Here is a 22,835-nt window from a genome sequence, read left to right as displayed (position 1 = left end):
TAAAATCGTTTCACAACAATCCTTTAACACTTCCCTTTGATCACTTGGCCTCTCCATACCACCCCATAATGTGGCTCGTGATCTTCCGAATTGGTTGGTGGGAATGCACTCGGTGACTGCCAGGCAGTGGCACACACAGGTCCACACACTGTATGTCTTACTACATAGGTGTGTTTTACTATAAAAGGCATCGATCAGTATCTGCAATCCTTCTCTGTTCAGCATGCACATACACTCCTCAATATTGAAAATGCAACTATAAGAAGGAACAGTCGTGGAATTATGGAATCACAGATTGGAGACAAGTCTGGAGACCCTGCAGGCCATGGTAGCACGTTTAGGCTCTCAGGAGAACCAGAAATATCGCAACTGTATTGAAACACAATATATATATATTTAAAAATTGTTTTGCATTTCTTATGTGACCCATTGACAAAAGTGGATAAATAGAGCATTTATTTCTTTTATACATTTCTGTTTGGGACACATAAGCGTGGTCCACTGCATTTGTCTGAGTGCACCCTATCTCCCTACCCCCCCCCCCCCCAAAAAAAAAAGAAGAATTCAAATGCTGTGCATTAAGAAGGAGCGTGAGGTGCAGGAGGAATAAGGTCCCTCAACTGCCGCCGTTATGTCGTATCGGCAGTCGTCAAAGGGTTAATATTGTGTTAAAAAAAACACAAAAAACTTTGGTTTCAACAAAGAGTTATGTGCAATATAATCATTATAATTTGTTATCACTAACTACACTTAGTTACTATACCTGGGCAACGCCGGGCTCTTCAGCTAGCCCACTATAAAGGTGACATTAGTTCGTATAGGTGCCAGACAACCCTAAACTATGCACATTTATTGAGAGCTGTGTCGCTTTTTCTAGCTGATTTTCCTACACTACCTAGCCCAGAGCCACAGGGATTTTATCAAAATGCCAGTCAGCAGATCTGTGACACATCGCTGGAAAGCAAGTTTCTGCCCTTACATTACATTAACCCCACCAGGAAATATGAACTTCCTTTTCTACAACAGACCACCACATAAATAACCCATTCACCGCCATGATCATTTTGATTAGTTTGAAATATTTTCTTTCTTTCTTATGTTCGAAATTTGGGTGCATCTTAGAGTCCATTATATCTCGCTTTCTTCATGTGCTCGTTATTTCGTTGTTCCTTTATTAAACCAATGATTATTCTTTTTCTACTTTAGATTACCAGCCATTGTTCGGGGAGCAAAGGTTGACAGATACTGGCCCACGGCTGAAGGGCGCTTAGTGGAGTACGACATAGACGAAATGGTTTATAGTAAAGATTCACCGTATCAGAATATCAAAATTCTCCACTCCGTTCAGTTTGGCAACATTCTGATCCTCAATGGAGATGTTAGTAAGTGGAACAGTGCTATGTTATCTGCTTTATAAGGGCTGAGTAGCAGATTAGGCGAGGGGATAAAACTCCGCACAGTCTGGTGACCGCTATTCTATTTTTCATGAAGAACCATGAGGTTGCCACAATCTTTCCCTCATACTGGTTAAACATTTTTAACTAAAGATAACCAGCCTCTTCCATTGTTATAAGTATCAAATGGACGTTTAGACCATAGCAGCTAATGTACCCTAATGCCCATCCACCAACTTTGTAATATTGTTGCATTAAGGTTTATGCAGACAGGGCGATAATCGGGGAACGAATGTTTGTAGGAATGCTCTTTCCCAATTGTTACCCTGTGTAAACATGTCGACAATCCCCACCATCTAAGCCGTCTTATAAATCATTTTTATCAGCAGCACATTTTCCTCGGTATAGCGGAAATGTGCTGCTGATAACTTGACATTCTATAGTCGCAGAACAATCGAACTAATGATTGTTCTGTGCGCGTTGAACATTTGTCGGCCAGTGTAAATAGCCAATAAATGTCTGCTGATCGGCTTGCATGTAGGTGATCAATGATCTTTTAACAACTGCTGTTGGTTCTTATAAATGTGCCATTAGTTGAGGGCCCCAAGCTTGAGGTATTCCTAATGAACATGTGGCCAAGGTAACAATATTCATCTCTGGCTTTGATGACCTCCTACTGGCGTGGTCTTGGTAGAAACTACTCCGCAAATCCATAGCAAATTGGCTGTGGCGGAACATGGCCATCATAGTATAGATAGGGGGAAAGCACAGAAGAAGGGAGTAGGAGTCACACAGCTGGTATGTAGGGTGAAATCACACACTCTCCAGCATCAGTGTCTGTCAGCACAGGGGAGAGGAGATTCCTCGTATGCTAAATGAACGCTTCATCTAAAGCCTATGTACCTGGGAGGAACTTGCCCACAATTAAAGGGATTTTTCTGGCTTGAGCTATATTTCTCCTTGTGCACGCTGTAAGTATTCCCCTCAATTGCTAGATCTAGCCGGCAGACATGTATCCTCCAGAATGTCAGTTGCATATTGGTGGTCAAGTGCCCACTATATACTCATTTGCTTCTCTCAATCAATTTCACATACTAACTAGATTCTCATCAACTTCTCTCAATACATGTCACATGCCAACTAGATTCTCATCCTCTTCTCTGAATGCATGTCACATGCCAACTAGATTCTCATCCACTTCTCTCAATGCAGATCACATGCCAACTAGATTCTCATCAACTTCTCTCAATGCAGGTCACATGCCAGCTAGATTCTCATCAACTTCTCTCAATGCATGTCACATGCCAACTAGATTCTCATCAACTTCTCTCAATGCATGTCACATGCCAATTAGATTCTCATCCTCTTCTCTGAATGCATGTCACATGCCAACTAGATTCTCATCCACTTTTCTCAATGCAGATCACATGCCAACTAGATTCTCATCAACTTCTCTCAATGCAGGTCACATGCCAACTAGATTCTCATCAACTTCTCTCAATGCAGGTCACATGCCATCTAGATTCTCATCAACTTCTCTCAATGCATGTCACATGCCAACTAGATTCTCATCAACTTCTCTCAATGCAGGTCACATGCCAGCTAGATTCTCATCAACTTCTCTCAATGCATGTCACATGCCAACTAGATTCTCATCAACTTCTCTCAATGCATGTCACATGCCAACTAGATTCTCATTCACTTCTCTCAATGCAGGTCACATGCCAGCTAGATTCTCATCAACTTCTCTCAATGCATGGCACATGCCAACTAGATTCTCATCAACTTCTCTCAATGCATGTCACATGCCAACTAGATTCTCATCAACTTCTCTCAATGCATGTCACATGCCAGCTAGATTCTCATCAACTTCTCTCAATGCATGTCACATGCCAACTAGATTCTCATTCACTTCTCTCAATGCAGGTCACATGCCAGCTAGATTCTCATCAACTTCTCTCAATGCAGGTCACATGCCAGCTAGATTCTCATCAACTTCTCTCAATGCATGTCACATGCCAACTAGATTCTCATCAACTTCTCTCAATGCATGTCACATGCCAGCTAGATTCTCATCAACTTCTCTCAATGCATGTCACATGCCAACTAGATTCTCATTCACTTCTCTCAATGCATGTCACATGCCAACTAGATTTTCATCAACTTCTCTCAATGCATGTCACATGCCAACTAGATTCTCATCAACTTCTCTCAATGCATGTCACATGCCAACTAGATTCTCATCAACTTCTCTCAATGCATGTCACATGCCAACTAGATTCTCATTTACTTCTCTCAATGCATGTCACATGCCAACTAGATTCTCATCAACTTCTCTCAATGCATGTCACATGCCAACTAGATTCTCATCAACTTCTCTCAATGCATGTCACATGCCAGCTAGATTCTCATCAACTTCTCTCAATGCATGTCACATGCCAACTAGATTCTCATCAACTTCTCTCAATGCATGTCACATGCCAACTAGATTCTCATCAACTTCTCTCAATGCATGGCACATGCCAACTAGATTCTCATCCACTTCTCTCAATGCAGATCACATGCCAACTAGATTCTCATCAACTTCTCTCAATGCATGTGACATGCCAACTAGATTCTCATCCACTTCTCTCAATGCAGATCACATGCCAACTAGATTCTCATCAACTTCTCTCAATGCATGTCACATGCCAACTAAATTCTCATCCTCTTCTCTGAATGCATGTCACATGCCAGCTAGATTCTCATCAACTTCTCTCAATGCATGTCACATGCCAACTAGATTCTCATCAACTTCTCTCAATGCATGGCACATGCCAACTAGATTCTCATCCACTTCTCTCAATGCAGGTCACATGCCAACTAGATTCTCATCAACTTCTCTCAATGCATGTCACATGCCAACTAGATTCTCATCAACTTCTCTCAATGCATGTCACATGCCAACTAAATTCTCATCCTCTTCTCTGAATGCATGTCACATGCCAACTAGATTCTCATCATCTTCTCTCAATGCATGGCACATGCCAACTAGATTCTCATCCACTTCTCTCAATGCAGATCACATGCCAACTAGATTCTCATCAACTTCTCTCAATGCATGTCACATGCCAACTAGATTCTCATCAACTTCTCTCAATCTAGATCACGTGCAAACTAGAGTTTCATCTGCTTGCCACGTGATCGCCAGTATGCAGACCACATACTGCCAGTCTTTACTGCCCGTCTGGTCAGGCAGTTGAGGAGAATACCAATGTGTAATGCACGCTGTCAGAATTCATCAATCTGCAGTCAGTCTTGCATAAATTAAGCTGAAGCCCCGAAAATGTTTTTAATAATGCATGTCATAAGGGAGTGTTGATGAATTTCTAATAAATGATTCCATTTTTGTTTTTCTTGTTGCTGAATTTCTAATAAATCCATTTTTGTTTCCTTCTTCACTATGTACGATATTTTCTTCTTCCAGACTTGGCAGAAAGTGATCTAGCGTACACCAATGCCATTATGGGCAGTGGCAAGGAAGATTACTGTGGAAAAGAAGTATTAATTCTTGGAGGAGGCGATGGTGGCATCCTGTACGAGCTCGTCAAACTGAAACCAAAGATGGTTACCATGGTGGAGATATCCTTTTCTGTCTTGTGCTGATGTCAGGGGACTATATTGCATTAGTTATTCTAGGAGTACTCTGCGTATGGTGTTCCTTTAAAACCTTTCTAAAGAGAAATGATTAAATTTTCTGTGTTTAATTACAGGGTTTCTTTAGGATTTGCATAAATATTTTATTACAGTGCTCAATCCTGAGCACTCCACTGGTTGTGCTGCACATAGTGTATTCACAGATTAGGTATGTCTACATAGGGATGCGTCTTCTTTTATCCGGCTATGTATTGGCTGGAGCTGGCCCTCGCAGGCTGCTAGCCTTGGCTGCCCCCCGGCAGGCACTCTACACTACTGCTAGTTATGCTGGGAGATGTCTGCACCATCTTAGCTTCCTTCTCCTGAATTTGGACAGAACGTTATGTAATGTCAGTGTAAGAGGCTTCCTTTTGACAGTTTCAGGTGTACAGTCCAGTTATTACATAAGAGTAACAATATAATGTACAGGGCAGCTTGGAAGTGAAAGAATTGACACCATTTGTGAATTCGATGCCCCTATTAGGTCCATTTAGCTAATTAGGACTATTATTAATTTTATAGGATACCTTTGGCATGGAATAAAATAATTAAATTAGTGGTTAGTTTTAAATAATAAAATTGCACTGCAATTCTGTCTGAAATCTGCATTCCTTCTTCCATTTTCAGACACCCCTGATATGCAGTCTACAGCCTGATCCAAGTTTACATTTTTTTTTCTCTTGTGGGAGTGTCTCTTTCTGTAATACATGCTGGGTGAGGTCTGTGTCCAGCCTGTCACTGTATTCAATATTTCAACACAGCCTTTATCCTGCACTTATTTTTCCTTTTTATGTGCTTTTCACATTATCCACAACCTATTTTTTTTTCTGCCCTCCCTGAGACTGAGGATGGCTTTTCCCCTTTCCACAATGTGAAGATCTGTGTATAACCTCCTCCTCTATATCTAATACTGTGAGAAGGGAGGGGAAGAGCAGATAGATTTGTCAAGAGTAGAGATGAGAGAATCAATTTGCAGGACTCTGGTTCATCAGACCGTTCGGTAATCTGTGACCGCAGGATGGGATGCCTGCTATTCTCCCTACCTACTGGCCTTCCTGAACCTTCTTTTGAATAGTTGTCTTGTGCGACACCATACTCCATATGGTAGCCGCCTGACTAATCAAAAGAAGAGCTAGGAAGGTTGGGAGGTTAGCAAATTGGCAGGCCTCCCGTCCCGTGATCACAGGTCACAGACCTGGCCGATGGAACGGAGTCCTGTGTTTCGATTCTGTAGTCAGGAGCTGAGATATTTATTTTGCAGGTGCTGTAATTAAATAAAGGACTTAAAAAGACTGCAGCTACAGAATGGGAGAGAAGTTTTAATGAAAGCAATTTAGAAAGTTGCTTAATTTTGCATTTAGGAAGAAAATGGGCCATAAAATTATCTGCAGAGGTTTTCTTAGCCTTAAAGCAATACATATAGATTGTGAGGTATGAATTGCAGTCCTGGGTCAGGATGTGAAGTACCTGGTGGATGTTAAGCATTTATAAGAAGGGTGTTAGCATAGGAAATAATCCTAACATCCCGCTATGGTACGTCTTTTACTGCCGCTTTGAAGAAACTGCCCACAGGCTTTGCTTGAGAAGCTTGGCTAAGTGCTACTTTTAAGTAAAGCTGTGGCAATGGATTGGATTTCCGTCTAGGTCTGTGAATTTTTACTGCAAAAGCCCCAAAGTTCTGCTCACGTAACCATAATCAGATTATTTGTGTGGCTTTCTCCATCATTCAGATGTAAGAGGAGCCTGTGTTCTCTTCACTCTGCATGTGAAATGTGGTCGTGTTCTCTGTCAGGTTCACTTACTGGAAGTAGCAATAAGTGGTGGGAAATCCAGACTGTCTGCCTCATTTCACTACGACATGAATGGAACGTTATGTCTGTTTTCACATTCAGTCTATTGAATCGTGTATTATTAACATTACCTTGGGGAGGGGACCTATTGTAGATGGTGTCCTGTAACTAGCTGGCTGCGTTTCTATTGTGCAGACAGACGGCCATATAGCTCGTGCGATGCATGGACTGGCCCGGCATCTCTCCTGACCAGAGCGAGACGGCGTGATGTATTCCTAAGCTCGGGTCAGGATAGCAGATGGCCAGTACGAGGAGGATTGTGATGCGATCCTCTCACCAGTTATATGGCCGTCTGTCTGTGACCCTTCCCTCGGTTTAAGGCCATTTTCAACCCACCCTGAGATTTTTTCAGTGAGTGTTCCACCCATGAGATGATTGGACTCCATGGGTTGCCTGGCTCACGAATCTTGGGAAGCATACAGAAAATTCCTCTCGTCGGACTCCCGAAGGTTTGTGGAATCTGTGCGCTGTCCCTGGTGACTCTTTTCAACTCCCTCCATATATTTTGGGTCATCGCCCAGTTTGGCGTAGTACTGCAGTCTGTCCGCTGTCTATGTGCTTCCTTAATGTAGTCTCTTGTATTCTTCAGGGCTATGACGCCATCTTTATCCGCATTAGCTTATACCTTGCCTGATGAAGAGACCTTAGTAGTCTTGAAATTTTGCTTTGTAACATCACTATTTTATTAGCCTTTATAAGGTATGACATCTACAAGATTATATTATTTTGTTTCTCTCACTGAGAACAATCTATTTTCAACTGGCGGACACGGTACCAAAACCCTTTTGTTTTGTTTTTTTCCTTTTGCCTGAAATGATCCGGCGTTGTTTTCAGTGATTGAGGTAATAGAGGTGACTGCAGGGCCATCCTCCTGTGACGTCCCATCTGAGACTCCACTCAAACAAAACGTCATTAAAATTTATGGTATAAAACCACTGATTTAGAAAGAAGGCAAGTAACCCGGGAAACTCATGGCCTTACGCGTTTCAAAGCGTCTGGTTCTTAATCATAGTTCAAAGTGTTTTAAGTAATTTTTCACCGATGGCTGTGTTGCTGGATACCTGTCCTTCTTTGATTCTGCTCGTTTGCTGCTAACACGAACTTCTTTCTGTGCACGGCCATTGGATTCTACTACGGAGAGCTGGATTTTTTTCTACAAAGTTTTTTTTTTTTTCAAACAAAACGTCACAGGAGGTAAAGAATAAAAATGACAGATATAAGGATTAGCAGGATAAGGAGAATGGTAAGGAATATTATAATAAAGCAAATTACAAAACTGGTTAGGGCTTAAAGATAGATATTTATAAAGGACACTAGATGGTGGCCCGATTCTAACGCATTGGGTATTCTAGAATATGTATGTATGTATGTATGTACGTCACGCTTAGCACAGCCACGTAGTTTATAGCACAGCCACGTAGTTTATAGCACAGCCACGTAGTTTATAGCACAGCCACGTAGTTTATAGCACAGCCATGTAGTTTATAACACAGCCGCGTAGTATATAGCACAGCCGCGTAGTATATAGCTCAGCCCACGCAGTATATCACTCAGCCCACGCAGTATATCACTCAGCCCACGCAGTATGTAGCAGCCATTTAGTATATAACACAACCCATGTAATATATAGCACAGCCCACACAGTATATAGCAGCCCGGCAGTATATAACACAGGCCACATAGTATATAGCACAGCCCACGCAGTATATAACAGCCCACGTAGTATATAACACAAAAATAGCTCTATACTCACCCTCCGGCGTCCAGCGAAGCTATGCCGATGCGCGCGATGCTGCCGCCAGCTTCTGTTCCCAGTGATGCATTGCGAAATTACCCAGATGAACTAGCGGTCTTGCGGAAATATATATATATACTAGCTGAAGAGCCCGGCGTTGCCTGGGCATAGTAAATATCTGTGGTTAGTTATAGCACCTCACTTCTCTTATTTTCCCATCACGCCTCTCATTTTCCCCATCACATCTGTCATTTTCCCCCTCACATCTCTCATTTTCTCCCTCACACCTCTCATTTTCCCCCTCACTCCTCTTATTTTCCCCCTCACTCCTCTCATTTCCCCCTAACACTTGTCATTTCGAACTCACATCTGTCATTTTCCGATCACTCCACTATTTTCCCTCACTCCTCTCATTTTGCACTCACACCTTTTCATTTTCACCTCACACCTCTCATTTTCACCTCAGTATATACATGTTTGTCATCTCCCTTATATATAGTATACACCTGTATGTCATCTCCTGTATATAGTATGTACCTGTATGTCATCTCCCCTGTATATAGTATATACCTGCTGTGTCATCTCCCCTGTATATAGTATATACCTGTATGTCATCTCCTATATATAGTATATACCTGTATGTAATCTCCTCCTGTATATAGTATATACCTGTGTCATCTCACCTATATATAGTATATATCTGTGTGTCATCTCCTCCTGTATATAGCATATACCTGTATGTCATCTCCTCCTATACATAGCATATACCTGTATCTCATCTCCTCCTGTATATACTATATACCTGTAGGTAATCTGCTCCTCTATATAGTATATACCTGTGTGTCATCTCCTCCTGTATATAGTATATACCTGTGTGTCATCTCCCCTGTAAATAGTATATATCTGTATGTCATCTCCTCCTGTATTAGACCTCGTTCACACGTTATTTGGTCAGTATTTTTACCTCAGTATTTGTAAGCTAAATTGGCAGCCTGATAAATCCCCAGCCAACAGCAAGCCCACCCCCTGGCAGTATATATTAGCTCACACATACACATAATAGACAGGTCATGTGACTGACAGCTGCCGGATTCCTATATGGTACATTTGTTGCTCTTGTAGTTTGTCTGCTTATTAATCAGATTTTTATTTTTGAAGGCTAATACCAGACTTGTGTGTGTTTTAGGGCGAGTTTCGTGTGTCAAGTTCTGTGTGTTGAGTTGCGTGTGGCGACATGCATGTAGCGACTTTTGTGAGATGAGTTTTGTGTGGCGACATGCGTGTAGCAACTTTTTGTGTGTCGAGTTGCATGTGACCGGTTAGTGTAGCAAGTTGTGTGCAGCAAGTTTTGCGCTTGGCGAGTTTTGAGCGTGGCGAGTTTTATGTGTGGTGCCTTTTGAGTATGTGCAAGTTTTGTGTGAGGCAACTTTTGCATGTGTTGCAACTTTTGTGCATGTGGCAATTTTTCCGCGTGTGCAAGTTTTGCGTGTGGCGAGTTTTCCATGAGGTGAGTTTTGCACGTGTGGCGAGTTTTGCATGTGGAGAGTTTTGCGCGTGGCGAGTTTTGAGCGGCAACTTTTGTGTTTTGACTTTTATGTGGCGAGGTTGGTGTATGTGTGGTGAAATGTGCGCTGAGGGTGGTATATGTGTTCGAGCACGTGGTAGTGTGTGGCGCATTTTGTGTGTGTGTTCATATCCCCGTGGTGGTGTGGTGATTATCCCATGTCGGGGCCCCACCTTAGCAACTGTACAGTATATACTCTTTGGCGCCATCGCTCTCATTCTTTAAGTCCCCCTTGTTCACATCTGGCAGCTGTTAATTTGCCTCCAACACTTTTCCTTTCATTTTTCCCCATTATGTAGATAGGGGCAAAATTGTTTGGTGAATTGGAAAGCACAGGGTTAAAATTTCACCTCACAACATAGCCTATGACGCTCTCGGGGTCCAGACGTGTGACTGTGCAAAATTTTGTGGCTGTAGCTGCTACGGTTCAGATGCCAATCCCGGACATACACACATACATACATACATACACACACACACACATTCAGCTTTATATATTAGATATATATCTGTATCGGACAACCCCCTTAACTGATTTTGTGCCATTTGGGCTAATAGTGCTGCAGACATCATTAAACTGGACTGTGTAGTATGTTGACAGATCCTCTTTAAAAAGCAAAAAAAAACATTCTACCAGCGTTTGGTTTGTTTGTTTTTTTTGCTAAAGGTTTACGCTTTACACCTTGTACTACAATATACATGGTTTCTGAATAGAAAGAATGAGAACAGATATTGGTATCGGCTGTGGACCATAAGATCTTCTGTATCCAGCACTGGTGAGTTGTCTGATCACCAATACCAGCGTCCAGAGAGAACACGAGGGTGGTGACTGACGGATTGAGTTTCCGTATCAATAAAACCACTCTTCTTTGTCATTCATCTTACATTTGATTTCCATACCATACCTGTGAATCATGAACTATATTACATTTATTTCTGTCAACGCTGCCAGGACCCTTTCTATTGTCAAAAACACATGATCACACCTTAACACACTACATACATAGACCAAATGGTGATCGACGGATGTAGACAACATATGCGAAAAACATGTGGCGATGTGTTAGACAATCTAAAAGGCGACTGTTATCAGGTAAGTGTATATGTTGTTATGTATTATCCAGGGACACTAATTGCTCTTGGCTCCCATGAAACACAATAAGCATCCACTGATATTAATGCGTGCCCGTAGTCCCCATTGCTCATTTTTATGTTGTGGAACTCCACCTCATGCTAACATTTTTATTTCTCCATGTCGTTTTATATTAAACTGTATCTTAGTTCCCAGCAGATGCCCACTCTTCCACACCTTCTTATATTCTAAATCGTGCTATTTTCACACCAGCATTGGATTCTCTGTTAGGAGCCTCCATCACATATTCAGTAAAAATAGTGAAAAACTGTTACGGAAACCAAATGAAACCCATAAAATTCAAAGGTTATTTTTGTGTTCATAGAATAGAAAGGTAGATGTGAACAGAGCCCAAGACTGGTATTTCCTTTTCTGTGGAGATGACTTTCAGTAGGCATCTCATTGTCCTAACAGGCTTATAATTACAGGTGTCCCCAGTATGACAATAGGTGATGATCACAGCTCACCTCCTACCTCTCCCTGCACAGTGACCACTGCACAGGTGGTCTGACACTTACCGTTTTGTGGTGAGGACTTTTCAGTAGTCCTCTCTTTATCCTTACATGTAATTGTAATCTTCCCTGTATCACCTACATGACAAGTACAAAGAAAATTATCACCTACGCAACAATTGTTGATAGTCACAATTCACCATTTCCGCCTCTCTGAACAGTGACTTCTGCAGGTCACAGATCATACCTAGAACACTCTTATTGAGACAGATCCTGACTATTGTAGGGTCTTGTGGCCGCTGTAAACAATTTTTATCTATTTCCACCTGAAAGTGTATGTTTCTGACCCTTGTCAGTAATTGTACTAATTCTGTTTCTTTTTTGTATTGTTTTATGACTATTTATGTGGAAAGATTTTGGTTGAAGATTGCGTCCCCGTGCTGAAGAGGTATGCCAAAGAAGGGCAAACATTTGATTATGTGATTAACGACCTTACTGCTGTTCCCATCTCAACATCTCCAGAAAAAGGTGCTTCTTAATACATTAGCATTTCTGTGTTACATCATTAAAGGGAATGTCCACTACGAGGCGACCCCTTGATAATGGATCGCAGGAAGTGAAAAACAAAAACCTACTTGCCTCCTGTAAGTGGCACTGCTCCTTTAATATTTTTGCTCAGCACTGAATCCACGCTGGTCTCTTGGGGCCTCACATCAGCACTGCAGACAATCAGCGGTTGCTGATCATCTGTAGAGTCCACATTTTGTCCGAACAGAAGAAAAACTTTTGATCCAAGGAGACTGGCAGGGACGCAGTTCTGTGCATGGAGGAGCAGCGATCTGTGTGTATGTATATATGTATGTGTATATATATATATATATATATATATATATATATATATATATATATATATATATATATATATATATATATATTATTTTTTTTTTTTTTTTGCGCCCATTAATATGTTTTCTTTCACTAGTGGACAACCCTTTAGAGGGAATCTGTCAACAGGTCTTTGCCACCTAAGCAGCATAAGGTAGAGACAGAGACCATGATTCTAGCGATGTATCACTGCTTATTGTAGATGTTTTATCAGTTGGAGATAATTACTAGAGGACTAGTAATCATGCTGCCATATAAGTATACATATTCATAAGCTCTGTATGACCCCCCCCCCATTGATTGGCAGCTTTCTGCCTATGCACAGTGTACACAGAAAGCTACCAATCAATGGTGTGGGCGGGATTATACAGAGCTCAGCATTCCGAGTACTGATGATCATCAGAGAAAACAGGGATTTTATCAAAGCTGCAGCAAACAGCTGAGAAAGTGATACATTGCTGGAATCAGGGTCTCTGTCCCTACATTATATTGCTCTCAGATGGGGTAGCAAATATCTGGTGACAGATTCCCTATAAGTTACGTTATTACATATGTTACATAGCACATTCTATAAATGTTTTCTAGTTGTAAGCTCCGTTACTTTGATATTGTGCTCTGATTGTTCTTCCTGCGTAGTACTTGGCATGTAATTTATTTCAGCCTTAATTACTTTGGACGGTCCTGCTTAAAAGAACTGCCTCAAGGAATAGATGGTACATGTCCAGAAAAATAGTACAAAAACATTCTTGTAACCGTATATTAAGAGCATGTAACCTGCCAACATTAGTAATTGATGCAAAGTCAGAACATGTGTGCTTATCCCAAGGAACAGGAATTATTGTTGAACACTATGTTCATGTAAGATAGTCTTTGCGGATGTTTTCCATCAGTGAAAATGGTGCAGATTTTTTCAGTCATACATCATATACAGGTGCTTCTCACAAAATTAGAACATCATCAAAAAGTTAATTTATTACAGTTCAATACAAAAAGTGAAACTTGTATATTATATAGTCATTACAAACAGATTGTTCTATTTCAAGTGTTTATTTCTGTTAATGTTGATGATTGTGGCTTACTGCCAATAAAAACTTGATTGTGGAACCTACTGAAACAGACTAAGGGTACTGTCACACAGTGAAATTTTGATCGCTACGACGGCACGATCCGTGACGTCGCAGCGATCATATGATTATCGCTCCAGCGTCGTAGACTGCGGTCACGCGTTGCAATCACGGCGCTGGAGCGATGCCGAAGTCCCCGGGTAACCAGGGTAAACATCGGGTAACTAAGCGCAGGGCCGCGCTTAGTAACCCGATGTTTACCCTGGTTACCAGCGTAAACGTAAAAAAAACAAACAGTACATACTCACATTCCGGTGTCTGTCCCCCGGCGTTCTGCTTCTCTGCACTGTGTAAGCGCCATAGCCGGAAAGCACAGCGGTGACGTCAGACGTCACCGCTGTGCTCGCTTTCTGGCTGGCCGGCGCTCACACTGCAGAGAAGCTGAGACGCCGGAGGACAGACACCGGAATGTAAGTATGTACTGTTTGTTTTTTTTTACTTTTACGCTGGTAACCAGGGTAAACATCGGGTTACTAAGCGCGGCCCTGCGCTTAGTTACCCGATGTTTACCCTGGTTACAAGCGAACACATCGCTGGATCGCTGTCACACACAACGATCCAGCGATGTCAGCGGGATATCCAGCGACGAAAGAAAGTTCCAAACGATCTGCTACGACGTACGATTCTCAGCAGGATCCCTGATCGCTGCTGCGTGTCAGACACTGCGATATCGTAACGATATCGCTAGAACGTCACGAATCGTACCGTCGTAGCGATCAAAATTTCACTGTGTGACAGTACCCTAAAAGCTTAGGAAGCCTTTTCAGATTTTTTTTTGTTAATTATTCTAATTTACTGAGATAATGACTTTTGGGTTTTCATTGGCTGTAAGCGATAATCATCAACATTAACAGAAATAAACACTTGAAATAGATCACTCTGTTTGTAATGACTCTATGTAATATATGAGATTCACTTTTTGTATTGAAGAACCGAAATAAATTGTAACTTTTTGATAATATTTAGTGTTTATCGAATAGCTTTGCATAAGTGCTTATCCGAATAGCTGCATCGGTAACCTGGATCACTCCTGATAATCAGCTGTTTGGCTCCGCAGCTGCATGTGTCACGGCTGTGTGTCAGTCACAACACATGCGTGGAGAACCCGACACACAGGCTCTCCATGCATGTGTTGTACCTGTCACACAGCCACGACACATGCAGCAGCGGTGCCGAACAGCTGATTATCAGGAGTGATCCAGGTTACCGATGCAGCTATTCGGATAAGCACTTATCCAAAGCTATTCGATCAACACTAATGACATTCTAATTTTCAAATCAGAGGTTATGTAGGGTCAAGGACTGATAAGGAAAAAGAGATGTTTAATCAGAACACAGAATCGCAGTCCTTGACCCTGCATAACCTCTGATTTGACCTACATCTACACAAAGCAACTTGCGCATTACCTTCACCAAACAGGTAAACAAATGCTGTTAGTGTTTGTCTAATGCTCTTTATTCCACAGCGCAGGTATATATATTTATTTCTTTGTAGTCATTTATTCCCCTATGTGGTTCGGGACTTTACCTGCAGCTGTCTCCATATACATACACTAGTGCCGCTACCTCTTTAGTCCCTAATTCATACTTGTCGGTGCAACACACAGTATGTACTTATCAGCACATAACTAAAATGTTACAAAATTGATGAAATGTTGCTTTCTATCATTTTTGTCTGTTTAATGTAGTAGAGGAGTAATCACCAGTGCACCGAAATACACTCATAGCTTATAGATAAGACCTGTGCAAATGTAGTCCGAATGCCTTAAAGGATTCTTGGCATTAAGCATCATTTTCCAAGTATTACAGTTTTTCAGTGATCATTGGGGATCTCGGTACCCAGTCCCTCACTGATCAGCAACACCTTTCTGCTTGTATAATATTTGAAAAATCATGCTAAATTATATAAGTATTGTTAACTCCTTGACGATCTTGCGATTTTCTGTTTTTTGTGCTTTTGGTTTTTGCTCCCCTTCTTCCCAGAGCCATAACTGTTACATTTTTCTGTCAGTATGGCCGTATGCGGGCTTGTTTTATGCAGGACGAGATGTACTTTTGAATGACACCATTGATTTTACCATAATAGTGTATTGGAAAATGGGAGCAAAAATCCAAGTATGTTGAAATTACAAAAAAAAAGTGCAATTACACAATTGTTTGTATTTTATTTACAATGTATAGGTTCTTTTTTATGTAAGTGGTGAAAAAAAAAATAATGATTGTAAGAAAATAAGAAAAAAAATTTGCTTATCACCATTTTTTGTAGCATCTCCATTTTTGGGTTCTGGGGCTGTGTGAGGGCTTCTTTTTTGTGCACCGAGCTGACTTTTTTTTATTGATACTAATTTGGGGTAGATGCAATGTTTTGATCCCCTGTTATTGCATTTTATCGCAATGTTGCTGCGGCCAAAAAAATGTAATCCTGGCGGTTTGATTTTTTTTTTCAGTACGCAGTTTACCTATCTGACTAATTTACTTTTTATATTTTGCTAGATCAGACACTTCAACCCCTTCACCCCCATCCTATTTTCACCTTCATGACTGGAACAAATTTTACAATTCTGACCAGTATCACTTTATATGGTAATAACTCTGGAACATTTCAACGTATCCCACTGATTCTGAGACTAGTTTTTCGTTCCATGTTGTACTTTATGGTAGTAGTAAAATTTCTTTGATATGACTTGCATTTATTTGTGAAATAGAAACGGAAATTTTGCAAAAATTTAGCATTTTTCAAACTTTTAATTCGTATGCCCTTAAATCAAAGAGAGATAACACACAACATAGTTAATAAATAAGATATTTCCCACATTTTGTACTTTACATCTGCACAATTTTTTAAACATTATTATTATTTTTTGGTTAGGAAGTTATAAGGGTTAAAAATTGACTGGTGAGTTCTCATTTTTTTCTCAAAATTTACAAACCCATTTTTTAGGGACCGCATCACATTGTGGTGAGCATCTTGAAACCCCAGGTGATTCACAAAAGTTTATGACATTGAACTGTGAAAATAAAAAAAAATGTTTTTCCCACAAAAATAATAAGCCCCTATTTTTTTTTTTTATTTTCACAAGGACAGCAGGAGAATATCGCCCCAAAATTTGTTGTGAAATTTCTCCTGAGTATGCAGATACCCCATATTGGGGTAAGCAACTTTAGTCTCACGGCATGGCTCAGAAAAGGAGTGACATTTTGTAACAGACTTTGATGGAATGATCTGGTGGTGTCATGTCTCATTTTGAGCCCCTGATGTGCTTAAACAGTGGAAAACCACCACAAGTGACACCATTTTTTTAAACTAGACCCCTCGAGGAATGCATCTAGATATGTGGTGAGCACCGTGAACCCCAACTGCTTCACAGAAGTTTATAACGTAGAGTAGTGAAAATTAGAAAAAAATATTTTTTTTTCCCACAAAAATGCTATTTTAGCCCCATTTTTTTTTATTTTTCACAAGGATAACAGGGGAAAATGGACTCCAAAATTTTGGTGTCCAATTTCTCCTGAGTACACCGATATCCGATATGTGGTTGAAAACAACTATTGAGGCACAGTGCAAAGCTCAGAAGGGAAGAAGTGCCATATTGGAAATGGGTAAAAATTACACCAAAATTTGTCCCAAAATTTCTGCTGACTGTAGAAATACCCCACATGTGGCTGTAGAGTAGTACTGCTTGGCCATACAGCGAGCCTCAGGAGTACTGGCTAAGCAGTACTGTTATACAGGAGGTATCCTGGAGTGCAGAATTTTCTAGAATAATTTGCAGACTCCATATACAGAGCCCCTAAGTGCTAGAAGTGACCCCATTTTGGAAATTATACCCCTTTGGGAATTTATGTACAGGTGTAATGACTATTTTGACTCCACGAGTGTTTTCCAGAAAGAAGCAGCAGTGGATGTTGCTAAGTGAAAATTGCAAACTGCCATTGTAGCGCCCGTACATTGTGCCCAACTCATGTACCTGTAAATTAGGCGGGCTCTCATTGCTACAGAAATTCTAAACATGTGGCCATCTACTGCGGTTTAGGCACACTGGGTCTCAGAAGGGAGGGGGCATTTTGATTTGGGAGCACAGAATTTGCGAATTTCTTTTGGAGGGGCAAGGGCCATTTTGCTTTTCCAGAGCCTTTGTGCTACTAGTAGCGTGGAAACCCTCTTTATTTCCATTGACAGATGATGGACCTGAGGGGGGACTTGCTTTTTTTGTGGATTGAGTTGAAGCTTTTAGGAACATTTTACATAACATTTTGAATCACATTTATCCGGCGCTCTATGCTGAGCACTCACATCTGGGTTTCTCTTTAAATGTGACATAATTCAGATGAAACCCCAAGGGATCCATTCATTATATTGAGACAGTAGAGTTACTGTGCACCCCGTCTGGTCTCTGTTCAGCGTTGTCCTTTTTTTCAGAGGTGCACAAAACTGGGTGATGGCACTTGTATGCACGCCTAATAAAAAGACATACACCGCTGGATAGTAGGCCAGATTGCGTTCATAGTGCCTCCATCTACCTCATTATAGGGAATCTTCTGCCGAAGGTTCCGTCTGAATCGCTTATTTCAGAGATTTACACGGAAACCTCGGTGTAAGCACTCAGCGCAGAGCCCAGGATAAATGTGAGCCGAGCCTTATGCGATATTTGGGAGGCAGAACGAAAAAATGAACAGTAGATGAAGAATTAGTTTTATTTATTTTTACACCGTTCCTTGTGCGGTATAAGTGATTAGACTTTTCTTCCGGTCAGCGATTCCTGATATATAATTTTTTTTTTTTTTTTGGCTACTCTCACACTAACAGACGCTTGTTTTTCAAAAACAAGTTTTTGCATCCCCATATTTTGAAAGCTATAATTTTTCCATATCCCCGCCATCAGCTTGTTTTTTGCGGGACGAGTTGATGTTTTTATTGGTACCATTTTCAGGCTCATGACATTTTTTGATTGCTTTCTATTCCGATTTTTGGGAGGCGGAGGAAACAAAAACCAGCAATTCAGGATTTTTTTTTCTTTTTATGCCGTTCCGTTTGTGGTAAAATGAATAAGGCAGCTTTAGTCTTCGGGTCAGTATAATTACAGTGATACCCCATTTATATTTTTTTTTTATGTTTTGGTGCTTTTACACAACTAAAACTATTTTGTAGAGAACAATTATTTTTGCATCGCTTTATTAGAGCTATAACTTTTTTTTTTTTTTTTTCGGCTGATGGAGCTGTTGCGGCTTCTTGTTTTTTGCGGGACAAGATGATTTTTTTCAACCATACTATTTTTAATTACATTCGTCTTTTTAATCTCGTTTTATTCCACTTTTTGTTTCGTGGTTTGATGATAAAGCCATTTTTTGCCTCGTTTTTTATTTTTACGGTATTTAAAGGGGTTAACTAGTGAAATGGTTATATAGGTCGTGTCGTTACAGACTCGGCAATACCAAATATGTGTGCTTTTACTTTTTTAGAATAATATTTATTTATGGGTCCAATATACACTACTCAAAAAAAATAAAGGGAAAAAAATAAAGGGAACACTGAAATACCACATCCATCAGGCTACCTCTGGCGAACACATGGAGGGCTGTGCGGCCCTCCAAAAAAATGCCACCCCACATCATTACTGACCCACTGCCAAACCGGTCATGCTGAAGGATGTTGCAGGCAGCAGATCGCTTTCCACGGTGTCTCCAGACTCTGTCACATGTGCTCAGTGTGAATCTGCTTTCATCTGTGAAGAGCACAGGGAGTCAGTGGCAAATTTGCCAATCCTGGTGTTCTGTGACAAATGCCAAGCATCCTGCACGGTGTTGGGCTGTGAGTACACCCCCCATCTGTGGACGTCGGGCACTCAGACCATCCTCATGGAGTCGGTTTCTAAGTGTTTGTGCAGACACATGCACATTTGTGGCCTGCTGGAGGTCATTTTGAAGGACTCTGGCAGTACTCCTCCTGTTCCTCCTTGCACAAAGGCGGATGTAGCGGTCCTGCTGCTGGGTTGTTGCCCTCCTACGGATCCCTCCACGTCTCCTGGTGTACTGGCCTGTCTCCTGGTAGCGCCTCCAGCCTCTGCACAGTACGCTGAAAGACACAGCAAACCTTCCTGCCACAGCTCGCATTGATGTGCCATCCTGGATGAGCTGCACTACCTGAGCCACTTGTGTGCAAAAAATTAATTAGCAAGTTTTTGAAGGTCTTGCCTCCTAATTTTGTTCCTTTTTGGTCATAAAATATCTATCATTTTCTTTTTTTAAGATTAGTTATCATTTACTGGTTGCTCAATGGCACATCATATTGCAGTTTTAAATGTAAACACAATATAAATTATAAGTTGTAAACACAACTGATGGTCTGCAATGCTGTAATCGCTGCAAAGGGAGCATTCTTTGACGAAAACAAAGTTTGAAAGAGAAAATTATTATTTCAAATAACAATCTTTTTTCCGAACCTTGTCAATGTCTGGACTAGATTTTCAATTCATTTGGCAACTCATTTGATTAATAAAAAGTATGATTTTTCATGGAAAACACAAAATTGTCTTGACAGTAAACTTTTGAACGGTAGTATATATATATATATATATATATATATATATATATATATATAATATATATATATATATATATATATATATATATATATATATATATATACTGAAATGATGTCTTATATTCTAGATTCTTCAAAGTAGCCACCTTTTGCTTTGAGTTCTTTGCACACTCTTGGCATTCTCTTGATGAGCTTCAAGAGGTAGTCACCGGGAATGGTTTTCACTTCACAGGTGTGCCCTGTCAGGTTTAATGAGTGGGATTTCTTGACTTATAAATGGGGTTGGGACCATCAGTTGTGTTGTGCAGAAGTCTGGTGGATACACAGCTGATAGTCCTACTGAATAGACTGTTAGGATTTGTATTATGGCAAGAAAAAAGTAAAGAAAAACGAGTGGCCATCATTACTTTAAGAAATGACGGTCAGTCAGTCCGAAAAATTGGGCAGACTTTGAAAGTGTCCCCAAGTGCAGTGGCAAAAACCATCAAGCGCTACAAAGAAACTGGCTCACATGAGGACCGCCCCAGGAAAGGAAGACCAAGAGTCACCTCTGCTTCTAAGGATAAGTTTATCCGAGTCACCAGCCTCAGAAATCGCAGGTTAACAGCAGCTCAGATTAGAGACCAGGTCAATGCCACACAGAGTTCTAGCAGCAGACACATTTCTACAACAACTGTTAAGAGGAGACTTTGTGCAGCAGGCCTTCATGGTAAAATAGCTGCTAGGAAACCACTGCTAAGGACAGGCAACACGCAGAAGAGACTTGTTTGGGCTAAAGAACACAAGGAATGGACATTAGACCAGTGGAAATCTGTTCTTTGGTCTGATGAGTCCAAATTTGAGATCTTTGGTTCCAACCACCGTGTCTTTGTGCGACGCAGAAAAGGTGAACAGATGGACTCTACATGCCTGGTTCCCACCGTGAAGCATGGAGGAGGTGTGATGGTGTGGGGGTGCTTTTCTGGTGACACTGTTGGGGTTTTATTAAAAATTGAAGACATACTGAACCAGCATGGCTGCCACAGCATCTTGCAGCGGCATGCTATTCCATCTGGTTTGCGTTTAGTTGGACCATCATTTATTTTTCAATAGAACAATGACCCCAAACACACCTCCAGGCTGTGTAAGGGCTATTTGACCAAGAAGGAGAGTGATGGGTGCTACGCCAGATGACCTGGCCTCCACAGTCACCAGACCTGAACCCAATCGAGATGGTTTGGGGTGAGCTGGACCGCAGAGTGAAGGCAAAAGGGCCAACAAGTGCTAAGCATCTCTGGGAACTCCTTCAAGATTGTTGAAGACCATTCCCGGTGACTACCTCTTGAAGCTCATCAAGAGAATGCCAAGAGTGTGCAAAGCAGTCATCAAAGCAAAAGGTGGCTACTTTGAAGAACCTAGACTATAAGACATAATTTCAGTTGTTTCACACTTTTTTGTTAAGTATATAATTCCACATGTGTTAATTCATAGTTTTGATGCCTTCAATGTGAATGTACAATTTTCATAGTCATGAAAATACAGAAAAATCTTTACATGAAAAGGTGTGTCCAAACTTCTGGTCTGTACTGTATAGATAGATATATTTTACTGCAATTGTCGGGAAGGGGTTAAAGACACATGACTACATTTATGCATGTCTTATCTTTATGCTATAAGGGTATTTTGGCGTGCTAGTGACTTCTCCGAAAGAGCAATTACCAGTAGCTGTGAACACAACAGACTCTAGTGTTACTCTTTCTGGATAGGCAATGCAGAGGCATTACGTTAAGAGGTGACAGTGCAATGAGCTGAGGAGAGCTGATAGAAGGGTTTATCATGTGACTCAGCTAAACTCAGCTGTGCTGCCTCTCTCCTAAAACAAGAAACTTATCCGAAAAGTGTTAGTCATCTGTACTCTACTCCCATCACTTTCTAATCATGCACCAGGTTAGACCAGGAGATAAAAACTGTTTCATTACATCTCACACACTGGGAAACTTTTACTCTAAGGTATTGTGGGGGATTTTCTCCTGATTATTGCTTCCTGCTTATTATTGGTCAACATCATAAAGGAAGAAGTACAGGCTCCCAGTGAAAACTCTCTGATAACACAAACTTTGATTAACTCATTAGGTGCAAAATACTTTGATTCGATATCTCCCCAACAGAGATGCATAATTAAAAAAAGACAAAAATGTTTTATTCTGCTTTGCAGCCAGTTTTACTGCCTGTGTCCAGTTCAACATGAAAAAATTGGTGAAAGGTCCTCTTTACGTTTTGGTATATTTGCAATATAAATGGGACAATACACATAGGTTGAAAAATGGACCTAGGTCGATAACGTTCAACCTTTCTCCACCAATTATACATTTTGTCACTAAATTAACTATAACCCACAATGTTATGTGTATTGAGGTAATCATCCAGCCTTTTTTTAAAAGCTGTTATAGTTATGGCCATTACTATCTCTTGTGGTCGGGCATTCCACAGTCTGACTGTTCGAA

The 22,835-nt window shown here is 40.8% G+C and overlaps 1 protein-coding gene across 1 annotated transcript in view; it reads left to right on the top strand.

Annotated features, from left to right (window-relative positions):
• Positions 1 to 22,835, top strand: part of SMS (spermine synthase) — a 215,843-nt gene that overhangs the window by 104,281 nt on the left and 88,727 nt on the right. Inside the window, exons 5-8 of the mRNA XM_077294606.1 lie at positions 1,207 to 1,382; positions 4,861 to 5,018; positions 11,225 to 11,311; positions 12,216 to 12,330. Of these exons, the coding sequence (XP_077150721.1) occupies positions 1,207 to 1,382; positions 4,861 to 5,018; positions 11,225 to 11,311; positions 12,216 to 12,330 (536 nt within the window). The remainder of the gene's footprint in view (positions 1 to 1,206; positions 1,383 to 4,860; positions 5,019 to 11,224; positions 11,312 to 12,215; positions 12,331 to 22,835) is intronic.

The sequence above is a fragment of the Ranitomeya variabilis genome, chromosome 3 (assembly GCF_051348905.1).
Source record: "Ranitomeya variabilis isolate aRanVar5 chromosome 3, aRanVar5.hap1, whole genome shotgun sequence".
NCBI classification, from domain to species: Eukaryota; Metazoa; Chordata; class Amphibia; order Anura; family Dendrobatidae; genus Ranitomeya; species Ranitomeya variabilis.
Note: the sequence above shows the minus strand (reverse complement) of the source record. Positions and strands in the feature narration are given on the sequence as shown.